This window comes from Electrophorus electricus, chromosome 21, assembly GCF_041902795.1.
Source record: "Electrophorus electricus isolate QZ-2024a chromosome 21, ASM4190279v1, whole genome shotgun sequence".
Taxonomy (NCBI): Eukaryota; Metazoa; Chordata; class Actinopteri; order Gymnotiformes; family Gymnotidae; genus Electrophorus; species Electrophorus electricus.
The window spans coordinates 5,790,001-5,809,165 of record NC_137517.1 but is presented as its reverse complement, the minus strand read 5'-3'; the positions used below and the strand labels follow the sequence as shown (position 1 = coordinate 5,809,165).

The window sequence follows — 19,165 nt, the reverse complement described above, 5'->3', positions numbered from 1 at the left end:
CTTAAAAATCTCTTATTAACTGAGCTGAGATCAGTCCCAGAAGGGCCAGAGACGCTTATGGGTGATAAAGATGACTGGTGGAATAAGACTTGCTGGCTTATTGCTGGAGTGAGTCGGGTGGGTGGCTCTAGGTGTGTGATGGAGCAGCCGAGAGGCGGATAAACACAGCACAGCAGCTCGTCGGGGTTCCCGATGCCAGCCGCGGCCCCTCGGAGGCCTCAGATTCCCTTGATAATGCTGCGGGGCCGGAGTTGTGTCAGGCGCTGTTTGCACAGGAAGACGAGAGCCCCCCCCCCGCAGCGCGTGTTCATCAGCTGGGAGCACGGGGCACTGGAATCGCGGATCGGCGGCGGAAACACCGGCGGAGGGGCCCGAGGGGCCCCACCGTGGGGATGCCGGCCAATCTGAGAGGTTGATTTGGATCGAGTGGCCTGCGGATGTGGGTGAGTGACAGGCAGACTTGGAGAAACAGAGGTGCAGGGGAGTGTTTGTGGGGTTAGTGACTCATGGAATCATATCTCTCTCCCTCTTTTCCTGCGCTCATGCTCCTGCTAAAATGACATTTTCTCCGTTTTTTTTATAATACTCTGTTTACGGGTTCGATAAATAGATACATAGTTTTTCTCCCTCTGCTTTCTCTGTTCAGCGTTCTAAAGGGGTGGGGGGTGGGTTATTGGGTCTCCGCTTGGAGTGTCACAGTCAATAAAAGTTCATTATAGTTGACAGTGTGACTGAGGGGGTAGTAGGGTTTGAGGGGGTGGGAGGCTGCCATATTCACACACACACACACACACACACACACACACACACAAAGGTTCCTGCTGTTTTGCTGTGTGCGCTAAGATACTTTTCTACTTTTTTCAAACACACATGCACAGAAAGGCTTAGAGCATCCAGCCTGCCTGACTTTGCCCTTATCCCACTGGCCTCTTGGGAAGGAGGTCCAAAGTCAAGGAACCGCTTTGCGAAAGGTTAAATGTGTGCGGACATGTTTGGGAAAAACTAGTTGAGGTTATGCCAACTCCCACATTCGTGAAACACACTGAATTAAACCAGCCTACCCAGGGTTCACAGCAGTTGGCCTGGTCCTTAGTTTGACCCTCCACGAGGTAGCGCTGGGGTCTGTCGGGAGCTTGTAATTATCCAGGACCCATGTGGGGTGACCTTGGCCAGGCAGAAAACGAGCTGTAATTCAATTAAACTCACAATCTGGCATGTGGAGCTCTGCAGTGCTGTGTTAAACCCCTCAGTCCTGCACACAGTACTGTGCTGTCAGTTACCCCCAGCCAGAACATACCCCTGACTAGTCTACAGCACTGTAGTGTAGTCCACACTGTAGCCCACAGTGTAGCACACACTGTAACCGACACTGTAGTCCACACTGTAGCTCACACTGTAACCCAATGTGTATTCCACACTGTAGCCCACACTGTGACCCAAAGCCCAAGCACCTAGATCTTAAAACTGAGAAATATTATGAGGAATACTGAAGCAGGGCCATGGGTGGGCGTAAATTACCTCTGTGACCTCAGAACGGCCTTCACACAAGCCCTTCTTGTTTTCTGTCATCAGAAGCACACACAGCATACTGTGGTTCATTTGCATATGTAAACATGAACAGTGCAGAATGTTTGATGAGTGTGGTGAATGAGACACTGCTCTGCAGCTGGCTGTATGCTGGAGCAGATCTCAAAAAGATCTGGATGGAGATCTGGCAATCACAGCCCACCATCACCATCACCACCAGCTTGGGTGGGGTTTTCACGGGGTGTGGGCCGGAGTCTTCTCCGTGCTCTGTGAGCCAGTGCGATTTCGGGGGGTGCAACCCAGGCGACACATGTTTCAGTGACACCGCATGCGCATGCCACAGGGTCAGTGACGACGCCACAACTCCAGTCTACAGGAGAACCACAGCCCTGCGTGGTGCGGACCTGTTTTCTGTTCCCAGAATGCCTCATTCAACCTGCGGAGGGCTTGATAATTACATGGTGGAATCAAGTGCACAAAAGCGGAGAAAACACCACGAATACGATGTTCAGATGCTCAGAAATGCGAACCTTGTCGCGAAAGCACACCGATTCAATACAGCATTAGCTGCACGGAGAAATCAGTACTTCCCCCTCCGATACTGCTGTGGTGTGAGCACTCTGGACCCCCCCGATGCAGCCCGAACCTCAGTCTTCTAGGCCCCCTGGTGCCGCCGGGACGCCAGCACAGTGAACCTCTTAGAGCAATTAGAACGTCGGCGCGTCAAGCACCCCCGGTGCAGGCAAGAATCCAACTGGGCCTCCTGGTGCAGCCCGAGATCAATGCACCCAGACAGGGCCTCTCCATGCAGGATGAGGAACGGCAGCCAAACCCGACCAATTAGCGCTGGGCGTGAATGTGAGCGGGTCCGTTCTGGCGGCGAGGCTCCATGCCTCCCCGGGCCCCTGCTGTCTGCGCTGCTCGCTGTAATTCATGGGTCTACGGGGCTAGCAGGCGTGGAAGAAGTTCCCAGCGCCTCCAACTGCACGGCCATATTTCATCACAAACCGGGAATCCCCGGAGATGCATTATACACCTTATATTGCTCTCCGGCCTCATCGCGCCTCGCGTCTCTCCCTAACTCGCTCACCCCACTCCACCCGCCCGCCCAAACTTCTCTCTCTCCCGCTCTGTGGTGGGTAACGTGTAATTGCTTTGGATTTTTTGCCCTATTGCCTAGAGATGGTCTGAGCGTGGCGCTAATAGGGCCCCTAAAGACGCCGTGAACCGTTCAAAAACAAATGTGCGAGGCCCCAGATGGAGCAGGGAAATTACCCGCACGCTGCCAGATAAAAGACTTCTCTCCCAGCGATCGAGAGCTCTGATAGATGAGGCTGAGTTCAAACGTGGTTGGTTAGGGACCCTAATGAGGAAGAAAGGGCCCTTTCCCTACGGACTCATACCGGGTCCCTAACAAGGGCCTGTTTCAGCAGAGAAAAGGGCATGTGCTCGGGAACGCTGTGCAGTTCAGAGCCTTTTCCAGCAAGCAATGTTCCAGTGCTCCTGGCTTCACTGTTAACTGACTCCAATTTCAGGTGGCAGGGATAATAAAGTATCAATCTGAGGCACTAATTGAGATTTATTTTCGCAAAACCCGCGTGTTTTTTTTTTTTTTTTTTTGCTCCGTCCCGGGACCCAGAGTCTGGTCAGGGTCTTTGGTTTCCGTCAGAGGTTGGGGCTTCTAGGCAGCGGCCCACGACGGCACCTCGCCCACCCCAACCGCGGCTCAAGACGGAAGGAACCTGGTCGCCGAGCGCAACGCCCCAAGCGGGCTTTCTCCGACCGCCGCTTTACTGGGGTCCTGCTCACCAAGGCGTGGAATTGCGCTGTTGACTGTAGCAGGAGCTGCAGTCTGCGTAGTCAATGGCACTGTTCAGAGCACCCGCTACCAGCCCCGTCTCCAGAGGGCTGTGAGTGCCTCGTAAAGAAATAAAAACACACACATTAACAACCACAGGCTGGACCAGCTCAGCCCTCCAACACACGCAGTCGCACGGCATCTTTTACTGTAAGACAAGGCCACTTACACAGTTTATCATAATCCACACAGGAGTGGAACACTTCTCAGAAACTTCCCCTCCACTGAAGGCTCACTGCACAGCCAGATGCAGCTAGCAGGACTAAACACACTGAAGGAAAAATTGTTTATGTTTTTTGCACATTATTTTTCAATAGTTACCATTCAAATGACATTTGGAATAACATGTTCTTGGAAGATGTTTATGTCTGTTTTGTTTTGAAACGTGATGCATTTATTGCTTAGGCTATATGCTGTTTGTTTGCAAGAATTAAATAAGCGTCATTATCCAGCTGGCATAACCAAAACTCTCTAATCTAGTTTTCTAATCTGGTTTATCAAATGTCCGACTTGTACCAAATTTGTCAAAAAGGAACCCATGTGACGGCCTTTGAGTAATAAAGGCCACATGTGAGCAAAGGCGGAACGTTCAAATGTTTACCGACAAGGTCTCTTTTCATTAGCGGCTGTGGAAGAGTTCTACTGCTCTACTCCTGCGTTGACCTCTTTTAGCATTCTAATGAAAATAACAAGGATATATTTTTAATAATGATCATAAATTGGCTGTTTTATAGAGATTTAATGATCTTTTAAAGTTCACAGTAAAAAGGCAACCAAAAAAAAGATGAACGTGGTGCCTACTATCACGCAATTGCACACACACACACACACACACGCGCGCGCGCGCGCGCGCACACCTCGCCCAAAACGTGCCCCCATAACCGCTTAGTTTACAGTACTGTTCACAAGCCTCTGCTGTGAAACACTCAGCGCAGTCTCCCAGAATCAAGACGTCTGTGATAGATTTATGACTTTCCTTGCTCGAGTGGGCCGAAAGGCACGTCTCCGTCCAGCCCAGCCTACAGTGCGGCTGCGAGGGAGCGGCGAGCCGAGCTGGCACGCCCGCCTGGGCCGCTGTAAGCACGTCTGAGGGAATATTAGTCATGTTGAACTCTTGACGTGTGCCAAACACGGCCTGGCTCTACCCAGCCGGTTTCTTAAGATCTTCGTGGCGTTTAAGATCATATGGCGGATTGTACTGTGATCTGTTGGCATATATTTGGTTTTAGTAAACGGGTCGAAGAATTACTGCTCCGTTGTGATCGACTTAAAGAGGAGCACCGCTTGAACTTTGACCTTTAACATAAATCTAATGGAATAGAATTCTTAATGGAATTGCACAGACAAGCTTACACTAGCAGGCCTCACTCATGAAATTTTCATAAAGCGCATTAGGATTTCGACGAAGAGCTTGTTTACACGTTTACACGCTATAACACGTTTGATCACATGACCGCATGAGAAGTCAGGTGTAAACACACCGAAGTCGCATTGCGACCAGATCCCTCCAAGAAGGATCCTGTTTTTAACACATGCAATAGGCCTACATGTGTAACGCAATGTGTTTTTACCATCCGCAGACAGTTACATAAATGGAAATCTTCTTACCAAATGCTGACATCACTCTCAGTTTCTCACAAATCAAACTGATCGTCTGGCTTCTTTGCCAAGCAAAGCTTTCTCCCGCGCCTGTTATAGACGGTTTCCGCGCATATTTGATAGCGTATAATGCACTGGTAATTGCCCGTGAGGAACCGTGTTTACAAAGGCTTCAGAGTGTAAATAGAAACGATGTGTGGGGTTGTTGTGCTTTTTACGCGAGAAAGTGCGATTTCATTCGGTCAAACTGGGGACACGTTTTAGTGAAAAGTGTAAATGGAATTTGACAAAAGTAGATCCAGTGACAATCTGGGTATGAAACACACGCAACGGGTAAACAGGCTGAAAGATTCGTGCACTCTGGAATGAGTCATGCGATCACGGCGATCTTCGTAAATGATCCTCCAGTACCTGGAACAATGTTAGCACGTGCTTACCGTCAACCGAAACCAGAGTGACCGCTGGTCTGTTCTGCCTCGCTTAACAAGTTAAATTATTGCAGTGTGAGTGTGGCTCTGATCAAAACCTGGTCTGATATCCATTAAGACCAGAGCCTTACGGGAGGGATTCCCAGCAGAACGGCAACAATCTAACCGATCGCGCCGGTTATTCCCACCGGAACCGAAATGAAAACGGGGAGGAAAACAGAAGTTAGAGTGAGGTGTCTTCGTCTTTTTGCTTTCTTCATCGGTCAATTAAAGTGGAAAACAGCATCGTTGAAACAGAACGAGATCCCAATCAAATGGAACAGCAGGCCTACAGTCCAACAAAAGAGGTCAAAAGTGTCTTTTTTTTTTTGCCTTGAATGCCGGTGGAGACACAGAGAGAAAGCGATGGGGCCGCCCTTACAAGCTTACAGAAGCAGAACACAGGGACACCCTCTCCCACTGGACCGGGGCGGACTTCTGTCAAAGGGCTTGTTAATTCCGCGGGCTGAATAGATGTGAATGCGCCCGCGAACCAGCTACTTCTTTTTACAGCGTGTGAACAAATGCAACTTTTATCATCCCTGTCGCATTCGCAAAGAGGAAGAATCAGATGCAAATTGAGATTGAGATATTTTAGCGAGGGGAAGCAGCCTGTGTGCCTTTGTCGTGGTTGCTAAGCTGAGCGTCTTTGTGTGTGTAGTTTTTAGGATGTAGCCACTGGCCTTCCTGTGAGTTGTTAATTGGGCAATTGGTGGTGGGAGAGAGAGGCACAGGAGTGAGGGATCAATGCTAAATCGATGCCCCAGTTCAGAGAGAAGGGAACTAAACTTGGGCCAAATTAGAGCTGGTGAGCAAACGAAAGACCCTGTCGGCTCATGACTGAACTACTTACAGCAGGCCTCTGGAAACCCCCCTGCTGATTGGTTGACATCACTCTCTGAGATAAGAAAACATGAGGTCATGGCTCTCACAGCATCAAGCAAACATGATCGTTTTTCATGGCTGTTTCGCTTGGCTTTGCGGACGGCCTGTGGTGCATCACTGTGTCCAGCAGCAAATCTGCAAATGCTCAAACGCTCCGGTTGCAGCTGAATGGCGTCGGACCCTGGCTGTCCGGGAATCTCCGGGTGCGGAGCTAGGATCCGCATCCCACATGCGACCCGCGAAGGTGGAGTTGTTTCTTGACACTTTGATGGAAAATCGGAGTGTGTCGCTCCTCTTTCTGATGGCAAAGGAGAGCGGACGGAAAAAAAAAAGGTCCTTTCTCCCACGTCAGGGATTTTAGGTGAAGGGAGACAATACAATGGGAACGGGACGAGGAGCTGGGCTGGGAGCTGCGGGTGGCGCCGGGCCTGCACCACTCTTCTGTGGAAACGGTGTGCGTTACGCCCTCCTGCTTGTCTTGGAGACGCACACAGCCGCCAGGTTTTGCCTGCCAGAAGCCCCCACCCTCGCCTGGAACCTCAGCCTTTCGGCAAGCTGCCATCTCCCGGTCCCAGTGAACTCTTTACAGAGTCTGTTCCCCACAACGCCCACCTGGACGCGTGCATATTTTTGGGCTCTTCTGGGGTGCACAGGGGCCCGGTTCTGGCCCGGTTCTGGCCCGGATCTGTGCGAGCCAGAGTCGGCTCCCGGCTGCCTGTAGGAACGCGCCTCCGGCCGGCTCCGGCCACGCTGACGGGCCCACGCGATCTCAGCCACCCTGGGCAGCCGCTTTAAGGGTACTGGCCGTGCTGTGGAGGGGCCTTCAGACACCATTAACATGCTCATCTCTTTCTACTCATTTTGAACCTCACCTCGAGCTTCCCCACTCTTCCGCTCTGTCTTAACCTCTTCCTTCATCCCTTTGTTCCTCGCGGTCTGTGACTCGTTCTCCCTTTCCTCCTGGCGCTCTCTTGCGTTAGTGGATTCGAGTCCCCTTGCTCCCCCCGCATATAAACGATTGCGCACGGTATCGGTGGTAAGCGATACGCCTGCGGTGCAGAGGGGCTCAGAGAAGGAATGGAGTGCAGAGGGGAGGAGAGCCACCGCGGGCGTCGTTCACACCGCTGAGGCCTTTGCTGTCTGCCCCTTGAAAGACTGAAGTATGGAAGTCTCAGAAAACAGATGAATGACAGCAGGTAAACAACAGAGAAATAACGTTAACGACAGGCAAAACCCCCCCCCCAAAAAAACGCAAAGCGGGCATTATTGACCCAGATAATGGATAGATGTCGACGAGAAAGAATGGCCGGGATGCCTCTAACTGATAAGAATGTTAGGTTTCCATCCAAATACAAGCCCACGCGTGTGTGGTCTGAACGCAAGGACAGTGGGTACCGCGGCAAAGCAAGCACAGGTGCAGCTGTGTCGTCCAGTTGCGCTGTTGATGATTAACCCTGAACCAATAGATCAGCTTGCTGAAAGCACGCCTGATTGCTGATTGGTTTGGACCACCACTGCCCGTGAAACACACAGGTGACGTGAAGGGACGAAAGATGAGACAAACGTCCGTGGACATTTATTCCTTGTTTTGCTCCACTCGTTGTATAGTGATCTGGAGTCTTTCTTTTTTTTCCCCACACCCGAATTGAACCGTGACGGGGCAGCGGACAGGATTGCTAAATTCAACAGGATCAAGATCTCCTTATAAATCAATAAACAGCGTTAACTAAGCTTTAATTCAATCTCGGTGTTTTAGGCATAACATTCTGAGACAGCAGCTCTTCAGAGCGATCGGATCATTGTGGCAACATTATTACAAAACAGTCCTGACACAGTTAAACTCAATTAACATGCACAGCTAACTGCGTGTTAGAGCGAAACAGATTTCTAATCTTCCCTGCTCATCCTCCTCTCCCAAACGCCGGAAAAGTTTGGGCGAGAGTTTTGATTCGTTCCCTCCTTTAACCCGAGCAGCGGCATTCTGGGAAACGTTCAGCTCTCGCTAAAGTTTGTGTCTTTGTCGACTTTGACGTGTCAGTGCTTAATGTTTATCCCTGAAGGAGGTCACCCAGCAGCCGTCTCTCTGCGCTCTGATTGGACGCCGGGCCTTTGGCATCGCTGCTGCTACCCAACCCCAACTGATGATCATCTAAATATAGAACTGTTGATAGTAATTATCAGTGGCAAGCCCCACATTCTTTATACTTGATTGATGGGTAGTGACAACAATGCCCTGGGAGTGCAGTGTTAGGATTGGCCAGGCCCTGAGTGTTGACCCGCCTACAGTCTCAAAACTCTCTAACTGCATGCCTAATTAAACGGAGGCTGTGTACATACTCCCAGCATATGGAGGTTTTGTTTTGATTCGCCCGTGTGCCGTATTTGTGGTTTGTGCCTCACGACAGACTGTAATTATTTATCGTTGCCGGCTGGTTTACCGTGTGATTAAAGGTCGTTGGCAGGTTGCTGTTTTTTTGCCTGAGGGATGCAGGCATTCCATATAGATGAAGAAATGAGGAAGGTTCTGGAAAAAGTGAGAGCATTATTTTAAAGGCAGAATAATAAATCTGTTGTTATAACAGTGTGTGTGTGTGTGTGTGTGTGTGTGTGTGTGTGTGTGTGTGTGTGTGTGTGTGTGTGTGTGTGTGTGTGTGTGTGCGCGCGTCTGAAATCTGAAAGTGACAGGCAACGGGACTTAGAAATGTGCAGCCGTAGTCATTTATTTCCAATCTGTTTTCAACAATGAAAACTAAGCAGGGAGGCTAGGGTTGGCTGTCCGCGTTATCCACCAGCAGAGCAAGACCAAAAGAAGCCATTGGACTTTAGCGATTGGCATGTCCAGAAAGGCCTTGCGGATGAACCTAATTCCACTCCGGATTCATGCCCTACAATGTGAACCGGGAAATGGGATTTTGCATGTGCGGCTGTGCTTTGTAACGGCCCAATATCTGCCCGTTGCAGAGTGCTTCACTATTGGGCCTGGGTCTGAGTGCCTCTCGTTTCAATTGGCATGCTGTTTTTTTTTTTTTTTTTTCCCGTCAGAAAGTAATTTGCGGGACGTGTGTTCTCCCGGAGCCGTACAGCGCGTGCAGTTGGTTCCGGCTCTGCTGTGAAACTATTTAAAGTGCATGACTTATTTGCACACATATCGAGTTGAGCAGGAGAGTAAGCTTCCACACAAGGTCAGCACGCCCGCCACAGTAAAATAAAACCATGCAAAGTCCTCTAACGGCAGGAACCAGAATGCACCTGGCAGCCCTTTCAGAAGAGGTCTAGATTTGAAAACGAGATGTGACCGAGTCGGGCTTGCTTTAGGATCGGTACCGCAGTGCTTAGGAACGTCATATAGGCTTTAAGGCAAACCCAGGACAGGAAGCGTTGGCGTTCTGAGGACAGTTTTAAGTGCTGTGCAGATATTTTTAGTGCCGTCTTCTCCAGGCCAAACTGCTGATGGCGACCTGAGCGCAAACGGGGCTGCGGCGAGATGAGAAGCTGCGAGTGCAGATCTACAATCGATAGCCACCACTCACCATTCATCAGTGCAATGTGACACCTCTTAGGGGATATGCGCTAAAGATCTGCTGTCACCCTGATCAGTCCTGACACTGAAGTTTGGTCACGCAGCACTCCTAAACACACACACACACACCTCAGTTTTTCTCACACTCTCTCTCTCTCAGACACAAACACACCTCTCAGTTTTTTTCGTTTCCCTTTCTCTCTCTCTCACACACACACACACACACACACACACACACACACACACACACACACACACTAATTCTGTCTCTTTCACATGCAGACCCACATGCCTACGTTCTTCTCCCTGTCTTTCTCACCCTCGCTCCCACACACACAGCGTGCGTGCACACGAAGTGCAACGGGGGGAAAAAAAGTGTCAGATCCGCGCACGTTTTTGGGCAAATACATTTGAGAAGCGTATGGATTGTGTGTACCGCATCCTTCTGACCCACTGGTAAAAAGCCCCATTCCATTGCCCCGGCAACGCTGTGTTTCATCACCTTTCACTTTGTTTTCTCAGCTCACTGTTTGATAATAATTTCTTGTAACTAAGCAATCGGTATTGGGTGCGTTCGAGCTCCATACACCTAGAGCAGTTTCTGAAAATAATCTTTGAAAGTCGCCAGATCTCACGGCACCTGATCACGTCTGCGTCTGCTTCTGGATGTGACACGTTTCCACGGCAGCCAAATTAAGGGCAAAGGTTTCGAAAATGAAACGCAGGTCTTGTTTCCTCAAGCTACCCGTGATCCCATCGCTGATAGCACCCGATGTCCTATATTAGACATGTTCTGCCAGATAAGCCATGTTCTTGTTACGTTTTTTCTTGATCACATAAACAATATAACTGATTCTATTAACTAAACGTTCCAAACCATGACGGCATCGTTGACAGACAGACCCATTTCCCAAAGCTAGAAACACTATTCCCCTGTTTTCACACATGATTCAGATTTGTTGATCTTTTTGTGGAAACCTCTGTACACAAATCCCTTCACATATCACTGACTGTGCAGTGTGCTCGTTCAGAAAGCATGGAGCACTCATGCTGAGGCAGAATAAATGTGACTTCTCTCTCTGTTGTTGGCTTATGCTGGTAAATACATAGAAACTAATTACTGTATTCTACGTTGTTTATAAGCTGCATTTTTGCAGCGCATTTACAGTTTCGGTTTATTTTACTATGGTACACTGAGGAATTAAAAGTGTAGAACATTGTTGTGTCTTGTGTTCTTGTGTTCATCACGTAAAGAGACTGATCTGAGGGATGAGGTCATAAGCGCCTTTATTCACTGCAGTCGGAGCGTTTTACGGTACTGTTTGAAATTAATCTGGCCAGTGTGTAATGGGTGTTTTGCAGTGTATGTGTATTTAATGGCGTTTGTGTGATGTTTGAAGAGAAATTTTGTTTAGATGTAAAATTGTGCGCTTTTGAGTGGAGAGTATTGAATTGAGTGTGTAGATACACATTTGTGTTCAGAATTTTAAGAAATGGAGTACAAGTTCAAGAAATATGTCTAATCGATAAAAACTGTAACCAGCACTAAATCATCTAACAGAAATAAATGATAATAATTATAGCCTAATTACCTTCTTTCTTTGCTGTGTATCCCAGGAGGGTTTCTGTGTGCGTATGGGTGCACATACCATCATGCTCTTGCTGTACAAAGTTGCGTGAGTGTGAACAAGGAGCACTGCGTTGGGGTTGGAGGTGGGGTGTTTCGTAGCGGGGGGGGGCCTCACAGGAGGGATCCGGCGCGCTGTTCCCGGGCCATCGCTCGGAGCCTCGGCTCGTCCATCAAAGCGTGAGGAAGGCCACACCAAAGATGGCACCCCACCGTGGCCCAGCACTGCGATAACAAGACAGCGATGAACCAGATGTGAGTGTGAAGGCCTTAACGGTGAAGAGGAAGAGGGGGAGACAGTCGGTGGGGGAGACATGTTTTACAGCAGGCACTGTGTGTGTGGAACGGAGGGGCTTACGGTTTATTTGAGACACATAAGGGGCAGAACCATCCCAAACGTTACAACAACAAACCAAAGCAGCAGCGGATTAAAAAAGACTTAAAGAAGAATGTTTAACGCCTGTTAACCTTTAACGAACAAACACAAATAGAAGTTTTTATTTTCATATATGTTCCATGGAACTAATCCCCCATGCCCTTTGACTCTTTGACTCTGCTGTATTCCTCCATAAAGAGTTCGGCAGCTTCTGGATTTGAACATTTGAGACGCTGGTGCCCGTGGGAGCACATGCTCAGTGCCTGCTTCCAGGGTCACGTGACCCTGCCGTGCTGCTTTAACAGTTCCTGTGGCCTTCGGAGATGGAACCGTTCCTGTTTGTTCCTGCGTTCATACCTTCCCTCCGAGAGGCTGGCACGCCACCACCGTGTTTCTGCGACCTCTCCCGGGATCGGTTTACGCCTAGTCACAGGAAGGTCACACCCAAAATCGATAAGGAGAGAGAGATGGAGAAAGAGAGACACCGAGAGAGAGACTGCGCTGCCAACCTTATTGAGGATACCATGAGACATCTCACAATTCTGAAATCTGCATGTTCCACTTTTCCATATAACTGCCTCAAAATTCTTTGTGAGACTACAGAGGACATTGAAGAGCACACGGAGGAGTAATGAGGCATGAATGCGTGATAGGGACAGAGGGGCTAAGCTAAAACGCAGTTCAAACGGAGAAACGGAGTTTTAATGAAAACGTTTGTCATGCTAAGCATCATCCCACACCATTTCCAGTTCCGTTCTCTGTGAGCACTGCATTATCTAGAGAGCAAGAATGAGCGTGAATGAAAGAAACCCGACTCTAATGTTTCACAAATGCTATTTATGAATGAGGAATCGTCGCGTTTTCTTCAGCGCCAGACAAAGGTATCGATTCCTGGAAAAAGGATCTGCGCCTTGTTCATCATCCTTACAGCCTTCTCCTGGAGCTGTGCTCTGATACGATGCATTGTGATTTATGGACTATTTCACCAAACCAGAACCAGAAAGCCGCAGTGGGGTAAAGCCTCCGTCCTGGAGCATCCGCTCGACAAGCCTCACTGCCAGCCGTGGCGCACTGCTAGTGCGCTAGCAGTGCAAAAACAGTGCTAATGATGTATGTGGCTGTTTTCTTAACAGTACATCCTATCAGGAGAAGCGCTTTTCCCAGTGCGGACAGTGTCTGAGAGTGGGCACGGCCGCAGAATGGAAACGCGGACAATACTGAGATTGCTGTTCGTGCCGCATTTAGAATTTCGACACATCCTTCGTCATGAATGAATCGCAAAGCGCTAATATTTCCACAGACGTTCATTCGGTCCAGACACTGCAATAGCCCTGGAGCTGAAGCAAAATATGGACCCCCTCACTCCACCCAGCTTCTTTTCAATATCAAAGCTAATTTTCCATAACACAGCAACATCCACCATCAGTGCAATAAGAAAAGAAAGGTTGACGCCATTCTGAACACCTCCAGGGGGTGGGGGGGGGGGTGGTTCTTTAATGTTCTTCCCCCTTCTCTCGTATCTTTTCTTCTCACCCTTTTGGGCCAGGAGAATAACGGATATTACAGAATTGGCCCATGGGGTTTTGTTTATGAAATCTTGCACTGAAATATTAGTGCTGTTAGCCGCTAGCTGGAAGATATAGACACTGTTGTCTTCCTCTCTCAGACAGAGGCTTTTGTGAATAGTTCGATCTGCTCCCAGCACGGCACTGACGCAATAACCCTCTCAACAGGCTCTCCGTCTTCATAAAATGCAATGAAAGCACCGATTCTGTTTTAACGACAACATTAAACACTGATGCCATGATATTAGCAACTCTGTGAACACAGGAGTCTTGTATCGATCTTCGTGTCTTCATCATTTTTTAAAGATAAATTGAAACTTAATTCTAATTCAGTTGGACCTGGAATCCAGTACTCTTGCATTGCAGAGAGTCAACACTGTCTTTCATATCCTGATGTGAATAGTTGTCTGGATTATTTTGGACCCTGTATCAGGCTTTCTCTGCCACGAGCCCTGGCTTGATCATACCAGCTGCAGCTGGAGCTCCGTCTTCTGTCCACTTTCCCATACGTCGTGTCAAGCCTCGATATTGTGATATTTTATCCTGCCAGCATCTCGCTCTGCGTTTTCCAGCACAGCTTGTTCACCCTGGCTCTCTCAACCTCTCGAGCCGCTTAATCCCAGGCAGCTCCCAGCGTGCCTGCTCCAGCTGTGCAACTGCGTGCCTGCTCCAGCTGTGCGACTGCGTGCCCGCTCCATCCATGTGACTGCACAGATCCATTTTTATGTCCAGGGATGGCAGGATATGAGCCGACACGCTTTTAAGAAGTGCTCTCATAAACGCCACTCAACTTCAAACAGCCCCGCCTCCGCGAGTGCTGACGCTGGGCTACGTGGAGCCTTCTGCTCAAACCCGTGGTGACCTCTGCTCGGGCCAGTTCTATCTACACTGCGGATCCACTCGGGCCAGTTCTGTCTACACTCCTGATCCACTCGGGCCAGTTCTGTCTATGCTCCTGATCCACTCGGGCCAGTTCTGTCTACGCTCCTGATCCACTTGGGCCAGTTCTGTCTACGCTCCTGATCCACTCTGGCCAGTTCTGTCTACGCTCCTGATCCACTCGGGCCAGTTCTGTCTACACTCCTGATGCACTTGGGCCAGTTCTGTCTACGCTCCTGATCCACTTGGGCCAGTTCTGTCTACGCTCCTGATCCACTCTGACCAGTTCTGTCTACACTCCTGATCCACTCTGACCAGTTCTGTCTACGCTCCTGATCCACTTGGGCCAGTTCTGTCTACACTCTTGATCCACTCTGACCAGTTCTGTCTATGCTCCTGATCCACTTGGGCCAGTTCTGTCTACGCTCCTACGGTAAGTAGGAGCTACGTAAGGTAAGTCATACTGACCCAAGGTCTGTATCAGGACTGTTATAGACTGATTGTGGGCAATTTTGTATTGCATTTGGACACTTCTGTCCTGCATCAGAGCTTTGCACAATGCACAGATCATATAGCTGACCTGTGCCGGAGAAATCCAGGCGATAAAGTGTCATGTGGTCCTGTGGGTGGAGTAACGCAGACCCTCCCAGAGGGCGAGTAAAACTCCTCCACTAAGTTACAGTGCAAGCTGTTTTATTTCTAGGTGCTAAAAATGTGAAAGGGTGCAACGCATATTTCCACAAAAGTGGTTTTAAAAAGTATAAGTAGAGCCAGTGACTCCTGCTGGTCGTAAAATATAAATAAAGCTGAAACCAACCTCAGTCTGGGGCTGGGAAGCCTCGTAGATTTTCTGTCTTTAATTAGATCTCACAAATAGAGCCGATTATGTCCAGCTGACTGTCTTTCTGTGTCCCCCAAGCCTCCCTCTATTCACCCCAAGCTCCTCCCCTAATTAGCATACCAATAGGAGGGACAGACGCTAGAGCCAATCACAATCAATATTACAGTGTTCACATAGGCAGTTATGTACATAACATTCCATCATCATGTTAAATCGGTCCTTATTCATTTCTATACCGTTCGACCAGTTTTGTTTATTAACTCACTTCTCCACTGGTTGGCTTCCACCAGGTTCCCCTCCTCTGGTCTCTCTGTGGATGCTGCCAGCTCACGAAGAGGACCCCACCACTGTCGCGCCTCCCCCGATGGGGCTCTCCAGAGGCAAGCACATTAGGCTTTATTACACACGATGTGTGGCGGTGGCTCCCGTGATGGTGTGGTTCAGTGACTCCATCACACAGAGACAGAAGATGAAAACAGCAACAAGCCATTACGTCCATCTAGTGTGAGGAGAAAAAGGGGAAGCATGAGTTGCCACAAACATCCAAGCCAGACCGGTCCACGTAAAACAGCTCACACCCAAATGTTTCATTTATTTTCCCTGATGGAGCTTATTAGTCAGCGAAGGAAGCAGCTAGCCCAACTCAGCAGGTCAGTGTGGGCTAGGAGCTGACGGCACGGTGCCGGTTGCCGAGGAAGACTGGGAGCGATCTCCTCAACGGCCATCTGAGGATCACAAGGACTACTCTGACCAGATGGAACGGTCCATAAACCACCAGCTGGGTCATCTGCAATCACGTTACAGGAAACAATAAGACGAATACGGTCAGAGGGCAGAGTTTAGCCTAACAATGATGCGCAAAATGAATTATGACTATTAAAAAAAAAATCCCTACATCCAGTATAGGAAGCAACACTCAAAGGTTTGCAGAAAGGCTGTGAAGGTTGGGGCTTGGCGTAGAGTTATGGATTTTGGGTCAGGATCACAGGTTATGCTGCGGGTTTGGGTCGTTCCATTGTGACTCTTGAGGAGATATTGATTGAATCCAGATCTTTTATTGGCCTGGTGGGGATTAGCAGGACTAACACTTTGTGACCTGAGCGCTGGGGATTAGGGTGAGCGTTGGGTCACATGCAAAGCAGAGACAGGTGCCCTTTTCTCTTCCTGTATCACTGACAGTTATGTTCCAAGTAGACCTCACCCAGCCTCAACTACATGCCCCAGTGCTTTTAACCTTTGGATCCTGTCTCACAACAGAGCACCGGTTTGGTTTATGGAAGAGAGGTCAGTCTCTCTTCAGGATGAATCACTGTGTGTGCATGCGTGGTATGTTCTTTTGTTACCTTGATTTAATGGTACTGCGTGTTCCATCAGTTGCTGGGCAACGAACTTTAATGTAAATAAATGACCTGTCATACTAGTGTAGTGTTACAGGTTAAGCTTCAATTTAGATTTTTTAAAAAGATGCAAGGATTCTTCTGCTTTGGTAGATCTGTATGGTTATTCATCAACACATGACTGTAGTATTGTACTGGAAAGAAGAGAAACAGCAGGTTATTGGAGAAGACCATTAAGCTCATTAAGAAGACGAACACATGGGTTCGGGTCATTTGTTTCTGCCGCTTGCATGCTTCTTCCACATTTATCGTTCAAAATTGAGGTGTGCCCGATGAAATCATGAGGTCTCAACTCGGACCGAAGACCCTGCTCCGGGTTGGTAGCTACAACCTTCATAACCCCCTGCCTCCAGCTGGCTGTACCATTCAAATCTTAGGACCCTTCAAAAATGGCGGAAGTATGGATAAGTTGGAGTATATGATTGCGACCCATGTTCTCCTACTTTTCCCATGTAGCAGATAGTCTTCAGACCTTCCAGACAGTCTTCAGACCTTCCAGACAGTCCTGTGCTGCCTACCTGTTTGGAACCAGGATTGGGAGATGTACCATTATGAAGCGTTCCACCTGACATTCACACTTTTGCTGCCATTGCATGGCTCTAACCTTAGTAGATGGGTTGTGATGCTGAATTAGAAACACCTGAGTTTTAACTCTTTTTTAGCGGGAGCACGTTAATGGAGGCCGGAGGTGGGGTCCGGGCCGTGCGGGTCTAGATGCAGTGTCGTCACTCTAGGATAAAGAGTTCACAGGGAGTGCTTCGGATTGGGTTTCTACAGATGCGGCGTGACTTTTGGAGCACAGCCCTCTCCGAGAGGAGATGATGTGAGGGAGAATAAACAGAGGCGTCAGACCAAATAGGACAGCGTGTCCAGAGGTGCGAGGCCGGAGCCGGAAAAACGATCCAACGGTAGAATTCCCAAAGGGATAGGTTTTGTCAGACCTAGGAATTCAAGGTGCTGAAAAAATTCACACGCTAACCAAACAAACATGCACATTCACACACACACACACACACACACACACACACACACACACACACACACACACACACACACACACACGCACACACACACACCTCTTCAGCCTCCAGCTGTGACACATGAGTATTCAGCCTCCTCATTTGACACGAGTATTGTTTCATGGAGAGCGTTATTGAGAAACCTTAAAGGGCAGTTTGCCACTCTTTAAGAAGAGTTTGAAAGCGAATCATGCTATGACGAAGATAAATGAGAAGCCACATCTACTGGGTTGCGCAGCGTCAGGAGCAGCTCTCACACAGCCGTCCATTTGCCGACCTTCAACGGGACATCATAGGCATCTCACCCCTCGCGCAGTTTATATCCTGCGCTTTGACATTTGTCGCATGTGCGTGCTAAGCGAGAAGGTTTCTGTGGGAACGGCTCTCGTTCTCCTCGCTTCCGTAATGGAGCAACCGCTGCCGCACGCGAGGAACACTGGGGTTGTTTTTGCGGGTGCAGGCCTGCTCTTGAGAAAACAAATTAGAGAGATTGTGTCAGTGACATTTTTCGGGCCAAACCGCATGCACGACAGGGTGGAACCTGCAGCGAGCAAATACACCAACCCACACCCACACACACACATAGACGTACACAAACACACGCAAACTCCAGACTGACACCCCCGCTCTGGCTGGAAATGCACATATCTTCAGGGAACAGAGAGGGAAGATTAATGCTGCTCCTGTTGAACTCTGGGAAGTCCCAGGGCCTGGGGTTTCTGGGGCTTACGGGTGACTGGGGCAGAGAGGGGAAACCGCTTCCCCTGTTTGTTAAACAAGGCCATTAAAAAACATTATGTGCTGGCCCCAGCGCAAGCAATTGGCCCGCTATTTCTTGCATCTGCAAGAAAGAGAGCCTTCGCTCCCCCCCTCAACCGGATAGGGAACATATAGCAGGGCATTCCGACGCCGTTAGGAAGCGTCTGCATCAAACGCAGTAGCCTCCATCTCCGTCCTTGAGCGGTCTCCTGAAAAGCACCTCTCTTCAACCTCTGAGAACATAGACAACACCATGGCTTCTTTTAAAGGATTTCTCCATCCCTTCTGTAACCAGCAGATCCCGGTGTCCGAGCGGAACCATGGCGCTACCTTGATCGTCGCTCCACCGTGGAGCTTCTCCAAGACCTGTTCTAATTTTTTTGGGCGCTGCTCAGCCCTGAAATGAGAAGAAATTAGGCTGGTCTCAGAACAGTGCTAAAGGCCCTCAGATCAACGATAAAGAGCGCAGCTTGTCAGACTGCCGACCCGGGGTGTGAGGGGGCAGAGGAGTGCGTGCGAAAGTGAAGGAAGAAGGATTAATCACGTCGTCTTCACGTGGTTCCCACTCCTGGTTTTGCACACTCCAGAGTTCTGTCGGAATTCCGCCATGCCAAGTGGTGTTCCACGGGCTGGGGTTGCATGAGGTTAGTGACAAGATTTGATGGGAGAAAAAGAAAAACTCCCTTCCCAGAAATAACAAATGTGTGGAAGGCTGCGGAATATTCCATGTAAAGGACTTGGAAAGGGCACATCTCTGAATAGAGGCAGTGAGGAGAGGTGGCAGGGACGCGTGAGGACCCAGTAGAACATTAAATGGTCTCCGACTCCTCGTTAGTGTCTTCCTAG

General features: G+C 49.2%; 1 protein-coding gene across 1 annotated transcript in view; it reads right to left on the bottom strand.

Annotated features, from left to right (window-relative positions):
- LOC113570346 (chymotrypsin-like elastase family member 3B) overlaps positions 1-19,165 on the bottom strand; it is a 39,845-nt gene that overhangs the window by 19,553 nt on the left and 1,127 nt on the right. Inside the window, exons 1-2 of the mRNA XM_081704862.1 lie at positions 15,410-19,165; positions 11,449-11,708 (exon numbers count right to left, since the gene is read on the bottom strand). The exon at positions 15,410-19,165 is cut by the window's right edge and continues 1,127 nt beyond it. Coding sequence (XP_081560988.1) covers positions 11,449-11,503 — 55 coding nt within the window. The 5' untranslated portion in view covers positions 11,504-11,708; positions 15,410-19,165. The remainder of the gene's footprint in view (positions 1-11,448; positions 11,709-15,409) is intronic.